This window comes from Oryctolagus cuniculus, chromosome 15 (genome assembly GCF_051225735.1).
Source record: "Oryctolagus cuniculus isolate XC-2025 breed Fujian yellow rabbit chromosome 15, ASM5122573v1, whole genome shotgun sequence".
Classification (NCBI taxonomy): Eukaryota; Metazoa; Chordata; class Mammalia; order Lagomorpha; family Leporidae; genus Oryctolagus; species Oryctolagus cuniculus.
Window position 1 is genome coordinate 60,528,375 of NC_142881.1, and position 20,643 is coordinate 60,549,017.

The 20,643-nt window shown below is 43.4% G+C and overlaps 1 protein-coding gene across 10 annotated transcripts in view; it reads left to right on the forward strand.

Annotated features, from left to right (window-relative positions):
* KIFBP (kinesin family binding protein) overlaps positions 1-20,643 on the forward strand; it is a 29,562-nt gene extending 8,919 nt beyond the window's left edge. Inside the window, exons 2-7 of one of the 10 annotated variants that reach the window (XR_016222230.1) lie at positions 520-618; positions 7,187-7,266; positions 7,845-8,028; positions 10,586-10,682; positions 12,596-15,824; positions 19,208-20,643. Coding sequence is in view for 7 of the 10 variants with exons in the window: in XM_008270032.5 (XP_008268254.1) it covers positions 520-618; positions 7,187-7,266; positions 7,845-8,028; positions 10,586-10,682; positions 15,709-15,824; positions 19,208-20,083 (1,452 nt within the window). In the remaining 3 variants the exon portion in view is untranslated. Of the gene's footprint in view, positions 1-519; positions 619-7,186; positions 7,267-7,844; positions 8,029-10,585; positions 10,683-12,595; positions 15,825-19,207 lie in introns of those variants that run through there. The other 9 variants (XR_016222231.1, XR_016222232.1, XM_008270032.5 and 6 more) reach the window with 9 other exon arrangements.

Consider the following 20,643-nt stretch of genomic DNA (forward strand, 5'->3'; position numbering starts at 1 on the left):
AGCATGCATCTGTGGGGGGTTCATTTTAGCAGCTGCCCACCAATACTTAAGGACCCTATTAGTATAGATGATTAATTCGGGCTGGCGCCGCGGCTCACTAGGCTAATCCTCCGCCTTGCGGCGCCGGCATCCCGGGTTCTAGTCCCGGTCGGGGCGCCGGGTTCTGTCCCAGTTGCCCCTCTTCCAGGCCAGCCCTCTGCTGTGGCCCAGGAGTGCAGTGGAGGATGGCCCAAGTGCTTGGGCCCTGCACCCCATGGGAGACCAGGATAAGTACCTGGCTCCTGCCATCGGATCAGCGCGGTCGGCCATTGGAGGGTGAACCAACGGCAAAAGGAAGACCTTTCTCTCTGTCGCTCTCTCTCTCACTGTCCACTCTGCCTGTCAAAAAATAAAAAAAAAAAATGATTAATTCATTGTTAATAAAACTCCAGTGCTATTTTATTGATAATATTGACTTTGAAAGTCACTTTAATTCAAAGAGTTAGATCATCATTGTTTCTCTTTATTTTTATTTTCCAGAATAACCTGGGTATCTTGTGGTCTGAAAGAGAAGAAATTGAAACTGCACAAGCTTACCTGGAATCATCAGAAGCACTATATAACCAGTATATGAAAGAGGTATGTGATGTGCCAGATGTCTTAAGTTTTAATTTAAACTAGTGAAAAATTAATAATAAAGATTTCTTGTTCATCACGTTGATACAACTCTTCTGTGTACTGAAGAACTTCTCTGTAGTGCTGTCTGGGTTTAAGAAAAGAAGAGCAGGACAAGCAGCAGACAGAACATGGACTCACAGCCAGAAAAGATTTATTCACAAACCTGGGAGGTGCTCACCGCCAGTGAACGCATGGCAGAGAGAGCACCTGCTCGCACAAACTAGTGGCTTACCTGGCATAAAGTAGTTGGGAAGGCTTGAGAGGTTGGGGCTAAGGCTAAGGCTGAGCTTGGTTTTTTTTTTTTTTTAAAGATTTATTTATTTATTTATTTGAAAGGCAGAGAGAGAGACAGATCTTCCATCTGCTGATTCGCTCCCTAGATGACCACAACAGCTGGAGCTGCGCTGATCAGGAGCCAGGAGCTTTTTCCAGGTCTCCCACACGAGTACAGGGGCCCAAGGATTTGGACCATTTTATCTGCTTGTTCACTCCCCAACTGGCCGCACTGGCCGGAGCTGCGCCAATCCAAACCCTGGAGCCAGGAGCTTCTTCCAGGTCTGCCACAGGGGTGCAGGGGCCCAAGGCCTTGGGCTATCCTCTACTCTTTTCCCAGGCCACAGCAGAGAGTTGGATCAGAAGTGGAGCAGCCAGGACTTGGAACTGACGCCCATATGGGATGCCGGCACTGCAGGCAGCGGCTTTACCCGCTGGCCCAAGGCTGAGCTTTTGAGATAGTGGGGAGAGCTTGGGGTAGCAGCTGATCCCTCAATGTAGTGGTGTTGCTTGGGAGGGTTTGGACTAAGGCTGAGCTCTTAAGATGGTGGGGAGAGCTTGGGTTAATGGCTGGACTATTAAGATAGTGATGTGGCCAGCAGTCGAGGCAAGGCAGGGCTGAGCCAGCTGAAGGAGGATGCAGGGAACTGGGGGCCCGTTTTCAGTCACACAAGTGGGAGTCCAAGCTAGATCTAAGTCTTTTATCCTTGCTGCATCGCTGAGAGGTCACCTTGCAGCTGAAATTCTTATATACTAAAGTCGGTGTGTTTAAAAAAATTTAAGGCCGACGCCATGGCTCACTAGGCTAATCCTCCGCCTGCAGCGCCAGCACCCCGGGTTCTAGTCCCAGTTGGGGCACCGGATTCTGTCCCGGTTGCTCCTCTTCCAGTCCAGCTCTCTGCTGTGGCCCGGGAGTGCAGTGCAGGATGGCCCAAGTGCTTGGTCTCTACACCCGCATGGGAGACCAGGAGAAAGCCCCTGACTTCGGATCGGTGCAGTGCCGGCTGTAGTGCGCCAGCTGTGGTGGCCATGGCAGCCATTTGGAGGGTGAACCAACAGAAGGAGGACCTTTCTCTCTGTCTCTCTCTCTCACTGTCTAACTCTGCCTGTCAAAAAAAAAATTTTTTTTTAAACAACTTATTAATTGGGCTGGTGCTTATAGGTATCAGTTCAAGTCCTGGCTTCCCCACTTCCCATCTAGCTCCCTGCTAATATGCCTGGGAATGCAGTGAGGACAACCCAAGTGCTTGGGCCTCTGCACCCACATGGGAGACCCAGAAAAAGCTCCAGCCATTGTGGCCATTTGGGGAGTGAACCAGTGGATGGAACACCTCTCTCTCTCTCTCTGTCTTTACCTCTTTCTGTAACTCTGCCATTTAAATAAATAAAAAGGCAGAGTTTACAGAGAATGAGGGGGCAGAGAGAGACTGTCCATCAGCAGTTTGACTCCCCAAATGGCCACAATGGCCCAAGGCTGAGCCAGGCGTGCTACAGTGCCAGCCCAGGAATATCTACATTTTTTTTTTTTAAAGATGGATTTGTTTGGAAGGCAGAGTTACAGAGAGGCAGAGGCATCTGGGAAGTAAACCAGCAGATGGAAGATCTTTGCTTTCTTTGTCTCTTTGTGTGTGTCTCTCTCTCTAACTCTGCCTTTCAAACAAATAAAGAAATCTAAAAAAAAAAAAAAAAAGTAAAATAAAATCCTCAGAACTCTGTGAAGTAGGTACTATTCTTTTTTTTATGGATGAGGAAACAGAAGCGACAGAGATTGACTCATTAGTAAATGATGAAGCTGGGATTCCAGCCCACATGATCTGCCTCTAGAACCCATACTTTTCTTTTTTGAAGTTATTTATTTACTTTGAAAGTCAGAGTTACATAGAGAGAGGGAAAGAGAGATCTTCCATTTGCTGGCTCACTCCCTAGATGGCCACTAAGGCCAGCGCTGGGCCAAGCCGAAGCCAGGAACCAGGAGTTTCTTCTGAGTCTCCAACATGGGTGCAGGCCCAAGCACTTGGACTATATTCCACTGCCTTCCCAGGCACATTTGCAAGGAGCTGAATCAGAAGTAGGATGTCAGCCAGCTCCCATATGGGATGCCAGCATCACAGGTGGCAGCTTAACCAGCTACACCACAATGCCAGCCCCCAGAACTCCTACTTTCTACTGTATCACTTACTAGGTGAATACAAGTGCAAGGTACTTCTCTAAGAGCTGTACAGTTAGAGGACTCCCATAGCTATACCAAAAGGATGCTAGCACATGAAAGGAAAAGAGCTATGAGCAAAATGCTTGGAATGACCATTTCTATTTGTTTTGTTAGCTTAACTCACCAGACATTTATTGTTTTTACTGTGTACCAGGCACTGCAAAATGCCCAGTAATCAAATGTAAATAAAATCTGGTTTTACCATTCCCCTTGAGAATAAAGATCGGAGTAACCAACATGTAAATTACAACCACAAGGAATTTTAGAATGTACATTGTTTTACAAGCTTTTTTTTTTTTTTTTTTTTTTTGACAGGCAGAGTGGACAGTGAGAGAGAGACAGAGAGAAAGGTCTTCCTTTGCCGTTGGTTCACCCTCCAATGGCCGCGGTGGCTGGCATGCTGCGGCCGGCGCACCGCACTGATCCGATGGCAGGAGCCAGGTACTTATCCTGGTCTCCCATGGGGTGCAGGGCCCAAGCACTTGGGCCATCCTCCACTGCACTCCCTGGCCACAGCAGAGAGCTGGCCTGGAAGAAGGGCAACCGGGACAGAATCCAGCGCCCCGACCGGGACTAGAACCCGGGATGCCGGCGCCGCAAGGCGGAGGATTAGCCTAGTGAGCCGTGGCGCTGGCCTGTTTTACAACACCTTCCTCCTTCCCCACAAGGAACATATCCCCAAGTTGGAGAATTTTTAAGTTCATGGCCCTTCTGCCTTGACATTTTAATTTTTACCTAAAATGCTAAGATAACAGCACCACAAAGCCAAACAGAGATGTTGGTCTCCTTTCACGCTTTTAGGGTCTCACTCTTGTACATGAAGTTGTTCATTTAAAATGTAAAGGTGCCCAACACCTATAGTGTTTCATTAGAAACTAATATTGAGGGAAAGGTGTTTGGTGCATGGTTAAATCATTGGTTGCTCACATCCTATATCAGAGTACCTGGTCTAGTTCCAGCCACTCCACTTCCAAATCCAGCTTCCTGCCTTTGCACACCCTGGAATACAGCAGATGTTGGCTCAAGTACTTGGGTGACCCAATTGAATTCTGGGCTCCTAGCTTGTGCCTGGCCCAGATCTGGCTGTTGTGGACACTTGGGGAGAGAACCAGTAGATGAAAAATATCTTTCTGTCTCTTACTCTCTGTCACTCTGCCTTTAAAATAAATTTAAAAATAAAATATATAACCAATGGAATCATTGGTTTTTAATGTCCTTGTATTGAAAGAGGGTAATCTTGGGGCTGGTGCTGTGGCACAGTGGGTTAAAGCCATGGCCTGCAGCACCGGCATCCCATATGGGCACCGGTTCGTGTCCGATCCAGCTTCCTGCTAATGTGCCTGGGAAAGCAGCAGAGATGTCTCAAGTCCTTGGGCCCCTGCACCCATGGGGGAGATCTGGAAGAAGCTCCTGGCTCCTGGCTTCAGCCTGGCCCATCCCAGTCATTGCAGCCATCTGGGGAGTGAACCAGCAGTTGGACGATCACTGTCTCTTTTCTCTGTACCTCTGCCTTTCAAATAAAAAAAAGAGGGGGGCCAGCTCTGTGGCACAGTGGGTTAAGCCCTGGCCTGAAGCACCATATCTCATATGGGCGCCAGTTCAAGTCCCAGCAGCTCCTCTTCCAATCCAGCTCTCTGCTATGGCCTGGGATGGCAGTAGAAGATGGTCCAAGTCCTTGGGCCCCTGCATCCACGTGGGAGACCCAGAAGAAGCTCCTGGCTCCTGGCTTCAGATTGGCACAGCTCTGGCCGTTGTGGCCATCTGGGGAGTGAACCATCTAATGGAAGACCCCTCTCTTTGTCTCTGCCTCTCTCAGTAACTGTCTTTCAAATAAATAAAATAATTTTTTTTAAAAAAGGAGGATAATCTGTATAGTACTTTTTTGTTTCCTTGAGGAAAAATAGTAGAATAAACATGAAAAAAAAACAGGAAAACTAAATATTAAAAACAATAAATATTAAAAATCTTGGTTTCATTTTCATTTGATAGTTCAGAACAAAAATATTTATTTCCTATCTGTTATACTTACTTAGGTTTCTTCTTATTTTAGAAGATTTATTTATTTTCACTTAAACAATTTTAAATATTTATTTCTGTATTTATTTATTTGAATTTCGGAGTTACAGAGAGAGGCAGAGACACAGAGAGAGAGAGATCTTTTTTTTTTTTTTTTTGACAGGCAGAGTGGACAATGAGAGAGAGAGACAGAGAGAAAGGTCTTCCTTTGCCGTTGGTTCACCCTCCAATGGCCGCTGCGGCCGGCGCACCGCGCTGATCCGATGGCAGGAGCCAGGAGCCAGGTGCTTTTCCTGGTCTCCCATGGGGTGCAGGGCCCAAGCACCTGGGCCATCCTCCACTGCACTCCCTGGCCACAGCAGAGAGCTGGCCTGGAAGAGGGGCAACCGGGACAGAATCCAGCGCCCCGACCGGGACTAGAACCCGGTGTGCCGGCGCCGCTAGGCGGAGGATTAGCCTAGTGAGCCGCGGCACCGGCCCGAAAGAGAGATCTTCTAACCACTGATTCATTCCCCAAATGGCTGCAACAGGGAGGGCTGGGCCAGGCCAAAGCCAGGAGCCAGGAGCTTCATCTGGGTTTCCCACATACATGACAGGGGCCCAAGCACTTGGACCATCGTCCATTGTTTTTCCAGATACATTAGCAAGGAGCTAGATTGGAAGTAGAGCAGCCAGGATGTGAACCAGCACCCATATGGGATGCTGGCACTTCAGATGGTGGTTTAACTAGCTGTGCTGATTTGGCAGCCCCTGTTTTCATTTTATTTTAAAGGCAGAGAGAGAGAAAGAGATCTTCCATCTGCTGATTTACTCTCCAAATACCAGGCCAGGCTGAAGTCAGGAGCCTGAAACCTATCCTGGGTCTCCATGTGGGTGGCAAGGACCCAAGTACTTGAGCCATAATCTGTTGCCTTCCAGGATGCAAGTTAACAGGAAGATGGAATCAGAGTAACTGGGACTTGAACCAGGTCTGATATGGATTACAGGCATCCCAAGTCATAAGTAACTGCTGAACCAAATGCCTGCCCCTGTGTATTTTTTTTTATTTTATTTATTTATTTGAGAGGTAGAATTATAGACAGAGAGAGGGAGACAGAGAGAAAGGTCTTCCATCTGCTGGTTCACTTCCCAAATGGCTGCAACAGCTGGATCTGAACTTATCCGAAGCCAGGAGCTTCTTCCAGGTCTCCTACATGGGTGCAGGGGCAAAAGCACTTGAGCCATCTTCCACTGCTTTCCCAGGCCAGAAGCAGAGAGCTGGATTGGAAGAGGATAAGCCAGGATGTGAACTGGCTCCCATATGGGATGCCAGTGCCGCAGGCAGATGCTTAGCCTACTACGCCACAGTGCTGGCTCCCTTATGTAAATTATGTAAGAGACTTTTTACCAGACAAAATTAAGATTTCAAATTCTTAAAGAGGGGTGAACATTGGCCAGTTAGGACACCTATGTCCTAAATCATAGTGCCTACATTTGACTCCTGGCTCTGGATTCTGATTCCAACTTCCTGGACCTTGGGAGGCAGTGATGAAGAGTTGATGGTTCAGCTAGTTGGGTTCCTGTCACCCACTGGGAGAACTGGTTGAGTTTCCAGCTCCTGGCTTCCTTCCCTACTCTGCAAGGGAGTTTAGGGGTGATCCAGTGGATGAGTACTCTCTCTGTCTTATTTTCTATGTTGTGTTGTCACTCTCTGCCTCTCAACAAAAATCACTTAAATTATACATCTGTAAAGGCAAGTTAGTGTTTTATGGTTTTTTTTTTTATGTATTTGCAGCTTAACTGCAAAAGCAGTTAAAATTTTGTCAAGTGTGATCTTGTAGGCAGTCTCGTTTTATTTGAGTGTTTTGGATTTTATGATTTTAAAAATTACTTCTAAAAAATAAAAGAAAATTAATTATTGGGGAACATGAAAGTAAACTAGGAAAAAATGAAGTATATCAGGCTTTCTAAAGTTGATTTCTCCACTTCCTCCAGAAGAGGGCACTTGACATTTACAGTTTAACATTTTAAAGAGCTTTTGATTAATTTTAGATTGGGAGTCCTCCCCTTGATCCTACTGAGCATTTTCTTCCTGAAGAAGAGAAACTTACTGACCAAGAGAGATCAAAAAGGTAAGTAGGTATAGAAGTCAGCCCAAATTCTTATAGAGGGTTGAGCATTTCACCTAGCAGTTAAGATGCCAGTTGCGAAACCTGTGTCCCAAATCAAAGTGCCTACATCTGACTCCTGGCTCTGGATTCTGAGTCCAACTTCCTGGACCTCAGGAGGCAGTGATAAGGGGTTGATGGCTCAAATAGTTGGGTTCCTGTCACCCACTTGGGAGAACTGGTTGAGTTTCCAGCTCAAAGGGTATTTCCACAAAGTATAAATAAGATGATTAAAAAAATCACAGTGCTTTCTGCTTCAAGGCAAGTCTAAATGTTATGTAATATGTATTCTGACATGAGTGTAACTCCCATTTTCTACCTATGAATTATGTGTTTTTGTTCTGAGACTCAGTTTCTTTATCTATCAAATAGATAGAATAACCAAACCCATCTCAAGGGTTGGTGGGAAAATCAAGATAAATATATATATATATATTAATTTTAGATATATATAGATATCTATATCTATCTATCTATATATATATATGAGAGATTTACCTATAAATTGTAAGCCATTATACAGATTTTTTTTCCCTTCACAGATTTGAGAAGGTTTACACTCATAACCTGTATTACCTGGCTCAAGTCTACCAGCACATGGAAATGTTTGAGAAGGCTGCTCACTATTGCCACAGTACACTCAAACGCCAACTTGAATATAATGCCTACCATCCAATGGAATGGGCTATTAATGCCGCTACCTTATCACAGTTTTACATCAATAAGGTAGGCTTCTCCAAGTTATCTAACAGGGAACCAATAGTGAAAGGAATAGAACCAGTAGTACCATGAAAAAGATCATCTTTTAGAACCAGGTAGCTTATATTTTATAATGTAAAATGAGACAGGAAAATGCAGCTCGATTTGCCAGTAAACTAACATTTTTTACCTTTTTTGTTTCATGAATCCTTTTAAGTCTTAAAGTTCTGATTTTTATCATTGTCTCATATGTTGCTAGTCAGTAAAGCTACATGTTATTGAAGACCAAATATTTTTTGATATGGGCACACTATTTCAATTCATTTAGGGAGATGTTGCAGTAAATTGAAGATCTTATCCTGTAGATAAAACTTTATCTTTATGTAATGATAATCTGGTAACTGAGAATTTGTCTGAGGAAGTTGACTGTTAAATGTGGGCTTTGATAAAAGCATGTGATGCATTTCAGTTTTTTTCAGAATTAACTTCATGCTTATTTTTCAATTTTGGCGATTTCTGCTGAATTCTGAAGGTCCAGGCCTTTATGACATGCTTCTTCTGGACTGCCATATGGGGACACATTTTAGCTTCTTCGTTGTTTATCAGAACTGGTCAGAGTCGTGTTGTTGTACTCTTAATTGACTTATTTCTTTAGTCCTGAAGAGTTTCCAATCCGACAACTCTTTTAAGCCAGTGTTCCCACTGTTAATCCTTAATAAGTTATTTTAGCAATTGAAATTATTGCTAATTCACAAGCCTCTCTGAAATTTGGTAATTCTCTGCTTATCAGAGTTCCTTCTTTCAGCTCTGGTTAACAGCTGCCTTATCCACATGCCCTTATCCTTTCTGACCTTTATGTTAGTGTTGGTTCTGTAAATGTGCCCTGTGTTTAAAGTATTAGCCCACAGAATTTCATTCAAAAAAGCTATTAGCAGGAGAAAGGGCTGTGGTGACTGTAGCTTCGCTTCTAGGACTTTGGTCTAAGATCAATTGTGTAAGTAACGCTACAGCATATAACAGAGCATTCAGCTAATCTAATTCTACTGAATCCATTTCACTGTGGTCATCATCCAACAGTGTGTCCAGTGCCTCTGCTTGTGGCACCTTCTTTATAGCTGTGGATGCCCCTTGTTTGCTAAGCAACTTTAAAACTATGTGTTTACTATGATTTTAATCAATACTTTAAAACTCCATGGATATTGACAGTGCTAAAATTCTAGATATTAATTTAAAATATAAAGTTTGAAGTTGTTAAGCGTTACTTAAGTGGAACGTGAGGTAATTTTCATGAGCACCTCTCCCTCTCTACCTGCTACGCCACAGTGCTGGCCCCTTCTCTCGACACTCTCTTACCAAATTTTTTTTTTTTTTTTAAGTTTTATAACCTGCTAACAGAGGGATTTGAACCACGCTAGAAAATGCAGTTGTCATTTGTATCATCATCATCTTCATTTGATTCTAGTGCTGAGGTTTTGCTACTCCGTGAATGCCAACCTGGCAGGTGCTAAAGTCCCACATTTACCAGCCATCTGTAGAGCATAAGGCACTCACTGTTCGTTCTGGTAGTGGTGCTCACAGGGAACCATTCTGGACCAAATGGAAGAGACAATGATGGTTAAGGGAGTGTAGAGGAACAATGCAAGTTTCTTTATGTAAACTGTAACTTCTGGCTTTCTGGGTTTAACACCAACAATCTGATCCACGCATGTTCTGGGCTAATATTACACATGTACTCAGCTGTTCCTGAGATGACATCTGAATTCAGCCCAGTGGAGCAGAACGTTCAGTGCTGAGGTTTTAAAGTCATCACCAACTATTTAAAGTCTTTCACTTACAACTAATATAAAGTAGATATTCTATTGACTGAGGGTGGTGTCCAACCAATTTTGGACTTTAACATTGTGGTCCTGTGACTTACACCACAAGCCAAGATGTATATATTAACAAGGGGGTGTTTAAGTGTTTGAGACATGTACTATGCCAGATTTGGATGATGAAGTCTTGGAAGTGTGTTTGTAAGGCAGTTCCATAAAGTTCATCTGTAGATCTGTTGACTTTAAAACTTGATGAGAAGCCTGCTTGTAACTAAATTCCTCCTAAGATTTTAGAAGACAGAATACTTTCTTCTCAGAGTGAATCCTCTGTGCCTTTGACTTGTAGGAGGTAAAAGGGATCTCTAAACCTGATAAAAATTAACTTGTCAGTCCTCTGACAGGGTATAAATGGTCAAGAATTTATCATGGCTGCTCAGACTGAACCTGAAGGACTCTGTGGCAGTCTGAGTCTGAGATGACAACTGTTCTATAGATAGATTGCTCACATCAGTTAGCAGTCATCACCCAGCCAGTTTACCCAATTACTAAGTGTTTGCGAGCATTGTCATTTTAATCTTTGAGGTAGCCTTTTAACCAGATAGATAATGCTAGGATATGTGTGATATACCTTAATGTTCAGCAACTACGCAGGGCTTGCTTTATGTATTTTACATGATTTTGTAGCTTTTCCTATGATAAAAGACTTTTGCAAGCATCAGTTGCAAAAAAAGCTGTTTGATAGTTATCTTTACTCGTTTCCCCCTCAACAGCTGTGCTTCATGGAGGCCAGGCACTGTTTGTCAGCTGCAAATGTCATTTTTGGTCAAATTGGAAAGATCTCAACCACCGAAGACAGTACGTTTACATGTGCGTGTTTCGTGATGGAGTTTTTTTTCTTTTAAGATTTATTTATTTTTATTTGAAAGACAGAGTTACAGAGAGGCAGAGGCAGAGAGAGAGAAAGAGAGAGGGGGCGGGGGGGGGGGTCTTACATCCGCTAGTTCACTCTCTTAGATGGCCACAGTGCTGATCCAAATCCAGGTGCCAGGAACTTCCTCTGGGTCTCCCATGAGGGTTCAAGGGCCCAAGGATTTGGGCCATCTTCCACTGCTTTCCTAGGCCATAGCAGAGAGCTGGATCGGAAGTAGAGCAGCTGGGATTCTAACTGGCACCCATGTGGGATGCCAGCACTGCAGGTGGTGGCTTTACCTGCTACGCCACAGTGCTGGCCCCCGTGATGAAGCTTTTAAAAACTTTTTTATTTTGGGATGGACATTTGGTAGAATGGTTAAGATACCCTTGGGTACTTGGCACATGCTATATTGGAGTGCCTGGGTTTAATTCCTGACTCTGCTCCTGATTCCAGATTCTTGCTAATGTGTGCCCTGGGAGGTAGCTGATAATGGCTTCATGCCTGGGTTCCTGCCACCCAACTGGGAGACCTGGATTGAGTTCCTGGATCCTGGAACCTGGTTCCTGCCCAGCTAGGAGCCATTGTGGACATTTGGGAAGTAAACCAGCAGACGAATATTTTCTCTGTCTCTCTCTCTATATATTTGCCTCTCAGATACTTTAAAAAATTTTTAAATCCTTTTACCTTGAAATTATTAATTTTAGAAAAGTTGCAACTACCATATGCCCTCCTCCAAAATTCACCAATTTTCAATATCTGCCTCATTTGCCATCAATTTACTTTTCTTTCTGAACCATTTGAGAGAAGATTGCATACATTAGGCTTCCTTGTCCTCAGTACTTCACTGTGTATTTCATATGAACAAGAATATTTTTTAAAGATTTATTTATTTTTTTTCAAGCTTTTTTTTTTCCAACTTTTATTTAATAAGTATAAATTTCCAAAGTACAACTTTTGGATTATAGCGGCTTTTCTCCCCATAACCTCCCTCCCACCCGCAACCATCCCATCTTCCATATTTATTTATTTGAAAGGAAGAGTTATAGAGAGGCAGAGGCATAAAGAGAGAGAATCTCCCATCCACTGGTTCACTCCCCAAATGCCTGCAACAGGTGAAGCTGTGCCGATCCAAAGCCAGGAGCCAGGAGCTTCCTGTGGGGCTACCATGCAGGTGCAGGGGCTCAAGCACTTTGGCCACCTTCTACTACTTTCCCAGGCCATAGCAGAGAGCTGTATTGGAAGTAGAGCAGCTGGGACTTGAACTGGCACCCCTATGGGATGATGCCACTGCAGGTGGCGGCTTTACCTACTATGCCACAATGCCGACCCCAAGAATATCTTCTTTCATAATCATAAAACAGTTTACAACTCAGGAAATGTAACGTTGATACAGTTCTTTTTTTAAAAATTTTTTATTTATTTAATTTTTTTGAAAGGCAGAGTTACATAAAGGCAGAGAGAGAGGGAGAGGTCTTCCATCCACTGATTGACTCCCCAAATGGCCACAACGGCCAGAGCTGGGTCAGGCCAAAGCCAGAAGCCTGGCGCCCAAGCACTTGGGCCATCTTCTACTGCTTTTCCAGGCCGTAGTAGAGAGCTGGATCAGAAGTAGGGCAGCCGGGACTTGAACTGGTGCCCGTATGGGATGCCAGCACTTCAGGCAGCAGCTTTACATGCTATACCACAGCATGGTCCCTTATACAATTCTTTTTATTCAGTGTGTGTTTTTATTTTGTTAGTTGTCCCTATAATATCTTTTATAGCTATTTTTTCTAGTACTGGGTTTTCAAGATTGCATATTGCATTTTTAAAGTGTTTCATCTGGAATAGTTCCTCAGCCTTCCTTTTTTTTTTTTTTTTTTTTAAGATTTATTTATTTATTTGAAAGGCAGAGCTACAGAGAGGCAGAGGCAGAAAGAGGGAGAGAGAAAGATCTTCCATCTACTGGTTCACTCCCCAGATGGCCGCAACGGCTGGAGCTGCGTCAATCCGGAGCCAGGAACCAGGAGCTTCTTCTGAGTCTCCCACACCGGTGCAGGGGCCCAAGGACTTGGGCCATCTTCCACTGCTTTCCCAGGCCACAGCAGAGAGCTGGATCAGAAGTGGAGCAGCCAGGACTCAAACCAGCACCCACATGGGATGCCAGCACTGCAGGCAGTGCTTCACCCACTACGTCACAGCACCAGCCCCAATATGGGTTTTTGCATATTGTATTTTTAGTCTTTTTTTTTTTTTAATTTATTTGACAGGTAGAGTTGTAGACAGTGGGAGAGAGAGACAGAAAGGTCTTCCTTCTGTTGGTTCACCCCCCAAATGGCTGCTATGGCCGGCACGCTGCACCGATCCGAAGCCAGGAGCCAGGAGCTTCCTCCTGGTCTCCCATGCGGGTGCAGGGCCCAAGCACCTGGGCCATCCTCCACTGTCCTCCCGGGCCACAGCAGAGAGCTGGACTGGAAGAGGAGCAACCGGAACTAGAACCTGGCACCCATATGGGATGCTGGTGCTGCAGGCGGAGGATTAACCAAGTGGGCCACAGCGCCGGTCTGCATTTTTAGTCTTTCATCTGGAATACTTCCTCAGCCTGTCTTTATCTTTCATCCACACACCATTTAGGCCAATTACTTTGTATAATTTCTTTCTTTTTTTTTTTTTTTTGACAGGCAGAGTGGACAGTGAGAGAGAGAGACGGAGAGAAAGGTCTTCCTTTGCCGTTGGTTCACCCTCCAATGGCTGCCATGGCGGGCGCGCTGCTGCTGGCGCACCGCACTGATCTGAAGGCAGGAGTCAGGTGCTTCTCCTGGTCTCCCATGGGGTGCAGGGCCCAAGCACTTGGGCCATCCTCCACTGCCTTCCTGGGCCACAGCAGAGAGCTGGCCTGGAAGAGGAGCAACCGGGAAAAAATCCGGCGCCCCGACCGGGACTAGAACCCTGTGTGCCGGAGCCGCTAGGTGGAGGATTAGCCTATTGAGCCGCGGCGCCGGCCTTACTTTGTATAATTTCTATCAGTTGGAGTTTGCCTATTATTTTCCTGTGCTAAGATGCAGACTGTACATTTTTTAAATATTTATTAATTAATTTATTTGAAAGTCAGAGCCTCAGAGAGACCAAGACAGAGAGATCTTCCATCCGCTCTTTCACTCCTGAAATGGCTGCAACATGTAGGGCTGGACAAGGGTGAACTCAGAAGCCAGGAATTCCATCTTGGTCTCCCATGTGGGTGTCAGAGACCCAAGTAACTGGGCCATCATCTACTGCCTTCACAGGTCCATTAGCAGGAAATTGAATCTGAAGTGGAAGTGCTGGGATTTGAACTAGAACTGTGGTAATGGTATGCTGGCATTGCAGATTGTAGCTTAACACACTGTGCCACAGTGCTGGCTCCCCAGATTATATGTTTTTAGTTGGAATATGACATGTTTAAGTGATGTGTATAAAATATTATCTTTTTTTTTTAAAAGAGGTTTATTTATTCGAAAGGCAGAGTTATAGAGAGGCAGAGGCAAAGAAAGATATAGGTCTTCCACCCGCTGGTTCACTCCCCAAATGGCCACAACGGCTGGAGCTGGGCTGATCTGAAGCCAGGAGCCAGGAGCTTCTTCTAGGTCTCCCATGTGGGTGCCTGGGCCCAAGGACTTGGGCCATCTTCTACTGCTTTCTGAGACCATAGCAGAGAGCTGGATCAGAAGCTGGACTCAAACCAGTGCGTGTATGGGATGTCAGTACTGTAGGCCGGGACTTTAACCTGCTCTGAAGAGTTAAAGGAATGTACATTACCAAATTAAATAGCTTTGAATTAATTGTAGATTGGTTAAAACCCAAAAGGCTTTTGTCTCAAAAATTAATTAAAACTAAACCACCAGTGAGATATCCTTTGTTTTTACTCTTCAAAATAGCTGAAGAAAGTGACAATGTTCAGTTTTTTCAAAATGCTTTTATTGAGTATCCTCATAGTTGGTTTGAGTCTTAGTTGAAAATAACTTGGCAGTATGATAAGGACATTTAAAGTTGTGGAAACTATTTGACTCAGTAAATTCACTGCTAGAAATCCATCCTCAGGATCTAATCAAAGTCCAGACAGATTTATGCACAAAGATCTTTGAGTTTGTAGTCGTTGGTAATAGTAAAGAATTAGAAATAATGAGGGGGCCAACTTTGTGGCACAGTGGGTTAAGCCACTGTGTATGACACCAGCATCCTGTACAAGAGTGCCAGTTCAAGTCCCAACTGCTCTGCTTCCAATCCAGCTCCCTGCTAGTGTGTCTGGGGAGGAAGTGCAAGGTAGCCCAAGTGCTTGGACTACTGCCACCTATGTGGGAGGCCAGGATGGAGCTCCTTGCTCCTGGCTTCAGCCTATCCCTTTTGCAGCCATTTAGATAGTGCACCAACAGATGGAAGATACTGATATCTTTCCCTCTCTTTCTGTTGCTCTGCCTTTCGAATAGATTTTTTTTAAAAAAAGAAATAATGACCTCTCAGTATTAGAAGAGTGGTTCAAGTATGGAGTATCTATTTAGTTGTATATAATACCGTACTTGAAAATGAAGCTGATGGTGGAGGCTGTGGTACAGTAGGTTAAGCTGTAGCTTGGGATGCCCACATCCTATATTGCAGTACCTAGAACTGAGTCTTGCCTCCACTTCCGATCTAACTTCCTGCTAATGTGCATCCTGGAAGGCAGTAGATGATGGCTCAAGTAATTGAGTCCCAGCCACCCATGTAGAAGACCCATGTGGAAGATTTTGGTCTCCTAGCTTCATCCTGGTTCAGTCCTGGATGTTGTGGGCATTGGGGCAGGAGAGGAGTAGGGGTAAACCAGCAGATGAAAAATTCTCTCTCATTCTCTCTCTCTCTTATTCTGCCTTTCAAATAAAAGTGAAAATAAGTAAGTATAAAAGTAAAAATAACTTTAGAAACAACAGAGGACACATGAAAATTACAGCTGTCCCTATTAATATCAGTAGTACTTTTGTGTGATTTTAGCTCCCGAAGCTGAAGGAGATGTGCCAGAACTTTATCATCAAAGAAAAGGGGAAATAGCAAGATGCTGGATCAAGTACTGTTTGACTCTCATGCAGAATGCTCAGCTCTCCATGCAGGTAATGCAGTTGAAAGATGTGTTTTTTGGGGCTGGCATTGTGGTACAGCAGGTGGAGCCACTGTCTGCAGTGCCAGCATCCCATATGGATGCTGGTTTGAGTCCTGGCTGTTCCACTTCCGATCCATCTCTCTGCTGTGGCCTGGGAAAGCAGTAGAAGATGGCCCAGGTCCTTTGCCTCTGTACCCATATGGGAGGCCCAGAGGAATCTCCTGGCTCCTGGCTTCAGATCAGCACAGCTCTGGCTGTTATGGCCATCTGGGGGGAAAAAAAAGAAAGATGTTTTTCTTTCTTTCTTTTAAGATTTTTTTTTTTTTTGACGGGCAAGTTACAGAGAAAGAGAGGGAGAGAGCAAGAGAGAATTCCATCTGCTGGTTCACTACCCAAATGGCTGCAGTGGCCAGATCTGGGCCAGGCCGAAGCCAAGATTGAGGAGCTGCATCTGGGTCTCCCACATGGGTGCGGGGCCCAAGCACTTGGGCCATCTTCTGCTGCTTTTCCAGGCACACCAGCAGGGAGCTGGATTGGACATGGAGCAGCCAGAATGCAAACCAGCACCCATCGGTGCTGGCATTTCAGGTAGAGGCTTAACACGTTACGCCACAATGCTGATCCTGTTCTTTTTCTTTCTTAAATGAGCAAGATGTAAATAAAAGCTTACAGTGGGCTTGTGCTCACCGGGCTCACTGTGTATTTATTATGAAAGTCATGGAGAATGTACTCATAAAATTTATTTCTTGCCTTCCTCATCTCTACCTTTTAAATATCTTACTCATTGAAGGCCTATGTTAAATAGCACCTCTTCCTTGAAGACTTTCTTTTGGCTAAAATATAAGCTTTGAGAGGAGGCTCTGTATTGCATTCATGTCATTATCACTCGGCATAATAGGTTCTCAATATATAATAATTGAGTCAAAGTTCTTTATCCCCTCCCTGAAACTCCATAGAACTTCTCTGCTCTTTCATAAGTCATTGAAATTCTCTTTTGTTTTTTTCCCACTTTGTGTTCTTACTCCTTTATTTCCTTTTATAATATAAGCCAACTTGAGGTCAGGAGCTAATTCTCACCGATCTTTATATACTTCGCAGCATTATATTATATGGATTTGATAAAATACAAAAGGATAGAATTTTTTAAATTTTTTTTTGAAAGAATTACAGAGAGAAACGGAGAGACAGGGAAAGAGGTCTTTCATCCTCTGGTTCACTCCCCAGATGGCTACAATGACCAGTGCTGGGTCAGGCTGAAGCCAGGAGCCTGGGTATCCATGTGTGTCTCCCACATGGGTGACAGGACCCAAACACTTGGGCCATCTTCTGCTTTTTGTAGACTGTTAGCAGGGAGCTGGATTGGGAGTGGAGCTGCTGGGACATGAACCAGTGCCCATATGGAATGCCAGTGTCATTGACAGCCACTTTACCTGCTACAGCACAACACTGGCCCTGAAAAGAGACTTTTAGGACATAGCTTATGTAACAGTTCAGATGTTGAGCAGCACTGATTGCAGTGGCAAACATGAACCCTAGAAACACTTTACGTGTGAATCCCAGGTCTGCTGCATCATACCTGTGTGGGTTCTTGGCACTTTCTGTGCCTCTGTTTCCTCATTGTTGAGGCAGAGATCACAGTACCTAATGCTGTTACAAGAGCTAAATCAGTATGTATAAAGGTGTCAGAAAACTACCTGGTACATACTAAATCCTCAGGACATGTTAACTACCATCATCATTAGCATTGTTATTACTAGTCTGTATTTAGTCCTAGTTCCTAATGACTAAGGAGGAAAATAAATAAGAATTTCCTGAGGGAGTTATTGTGCTTTTGCTTTTCAATTTGCATGTATAAACTGTAATAATTTTTTTTAACTTTTATTTAATGAATATAAATTTCCAAAGTACGATTTATGGATTACAATGGCTTCCCCCCCATACCGTCCCTCCCACCCACAGCCCTCCCCTTTCCCACTCCCTCTCCCCTTCCATTCACATCAAGATTCATTTTCGATTATCTTAATATACAGAAGATCAGCTTAGTATACATTAAGTAAGGATTTCAACATAAACTGTAATAATTTTAACAGTAAATAACATAAAACTTTATGAAGCTGGTAAACAAAAGAAATCTCAAAACTCTAGTAGCATAGGTCTTGAAAAGATGAGCTCATTTTAGAAGTAGAAAGTAAAGGTGAGAGGTGTTAGGGAAAGGAAGGAATTAGGAGAAAGGACTACAGGGTTTTATGTCTAGAGAAGTTGGAGCCAGGAAGAGCTGCCAGCTTTCTTCTGATCAGGCATGGGAGACTGAGGAGATGGGGGCTGCAGGGGCCATTGGAGCAAAATAGGGAGCTAGTTTGAGAAAGAGGCCTGGAGAGCATGTAAATAGACAAGCAGCCAGGAAACAAGCAAGTAAATGAGCTTTAGAGGCTCAGGGCCTGCATAGAAATGGTGTCAAGTGAAATGCATTATGATTGAACCCTTAGCCTTCATTTAGTTGATGTTTCCAGATTGGAACTAGAACTTCATCATGTGATAAACTTAGACATTTGCCATGCTGTGAAATTACTCAAATTTCCCTTACGTTGACTTTTTAAACCTTAACTTCATCTTTTGATCATCTGTATTTTTCTGAAAGACTTATTTAATTCAAGCTTTGAAGACTGTACAGCACTCACTCTGGCAGCACCTGTAGTAAAATTAGACTGATAACAGAGACAATGAGCAGTTGTCTCATACAAAGATGGCAAACTCCTGAAGCATTCCATTAGAGTATTGCGCTGACAGATTTTTTAAAAGATTTTTTAAATTTATTAATTTATTTGAAATATATATAGAGGGAGGGATAAGAGAGAGAGAGAAAAAGATCATCTATTTGCTGGTTCACTCTCCAAGTGGCTGCAATGGCCAGGACTGGCCCAGTTCAAAATCAGGAGCTAGGAACTCCATCCAGATCTCCCACAAGGGTGCCAGGGGTCCAAGTACTTGAACCATATTCTGATGCTTTCCCAGGCTGGATCAAAAGTGGAGCACCCAGGACTTGAACTGGCACACAATATGAGAACAGCGTAAGTTGCCGTGCCACAACACTGGCCACTCAGAGTGCTTTCAGATGTACTCTGAGGACTCATTATAAATGAGTTTGAGTTCCCCAGAGAGGAAAAGTAATTTATAAGAGGTTTATTTATTTTTTATTTAAATACTTTTTCCACATTTTTTGGAAGAAAAGAAGTAATTGGAAGAAAGAAAGGCATTTTAGGAAGTATTTACGATAATGTCTTCCTTTACCATGCTGGGAAGTAAGAATTTCCTTGACTCTAAAGTTTGCTTTTGTGTTATTTGACAGCACGAGATGAGTAGTCTACTTAACCGTAATTTATGTTTTTCTCTCAGGACAACATAGGAGAGCTTGATCTTGATAAACAGTGTGAACTCAGAGCTTTAAGGAAAAAAGAACTAGATGAGGAAGAAAGCATTCGGAAGAAAGCTGTGCAGTTTGGAACCGGTGAGCTGTGTGACGCCATCTCTGCAGTGGAAGAAAAAGTGAGCTATCTGAGACCTTTAGATTTTGAAGAGGCCAGAGAACTTTTCTTAACAGGGCAGCAGTATGTCTTTGAGGCAAAAGAATTCTTTCAGATTGATGGTTATGTCACTGACCATATTGAGGTTGTCCAAGACCACAGTGCTCTGTTTAAGGTGCTTGCATTCTTTGAAACTGACCTAGAGAGACGGTGCAAGATGCATAAACGCAGAATAGCCATGTTAGAGCCCCTAATTGTTGACCTGAATCCACAGTATTATCTGTTGGTCAATAGACAGATTCAGTTTGAAATTGCACATGCTTACTATGATATGATGGATTTGAAGGTTGCCATTGCCGACAAGCTAAGGGATCCTGACTCACACATTGTAAAAAAAATAAATAATCTTAATAAGTCAGCCTTGAAATACTACCAGCTCTTCTTAGACTCCCTGAGAGACCCAAATAAAGTTTTCCCTGAGCACATAGGGGAAGATGTTCTCCGCCCTGCCATGTTGGCTAAGTTTCGAGTTGCCCGTCTCTATGGCAAAATCATCACTGCAGATCCCAAGAAAGAGCTAGAAAATTTGGCAACATCATTAGAACATTACAAATTTATCGTTGATTACTGTGAAAAGCACCCTGAGGCTGCCCAGGAGATAGAAGTTGAGTTAGAACTTAGTAAAGAAATGGTCAGCCTTCTCCCAACAAAAATGGAGAGATTCAGAAGCAAGATGGCCCAAACTTAACTCTTATTTGTAAAAAGGAAATGTGCAATATTGAGGTGGTTCTTTCCCGAGTTAAACAGGCCCAGTTCCTTGTGATATTTCTCTGCAGAGGGAGATGAGTGCAGTTTGAGCTTGAGAGACAGCTGCATCAACTGTCTGCTAGGACCTTAATCAGCATAGAGTCAATAATTTGTACCTAATTATGTAAATCACCTTGTTAAAATGACATGTGATTTATCCTTTAGGTTGCTTTTTTTTCCTACTTATAAACATTTCCCACCTCCATCTTGAAATGTAAGTTCTTTGTTGGCTGGTACTTGATAGACTCCTTACAATGGAACATGCTGGATAGTGTACACCTGGTAGATGAGCCTGTTACTCTATAAAATTGAAAAATTAATTGCCTGTAATTATTCCTTCTAAAATATTTTTTTCCTAAATTCTCAAAGAAACCTTTCCTTTTTGAGAATACTAAAAGCTAAGTTATGTTATTTTAAAGTGTTGTAAAATGGTTTGTCCCCATTATAGAAGAAAAAGACCTTATTGGGAATATAATAAATTGACTGTTTCCCTAATAAAAA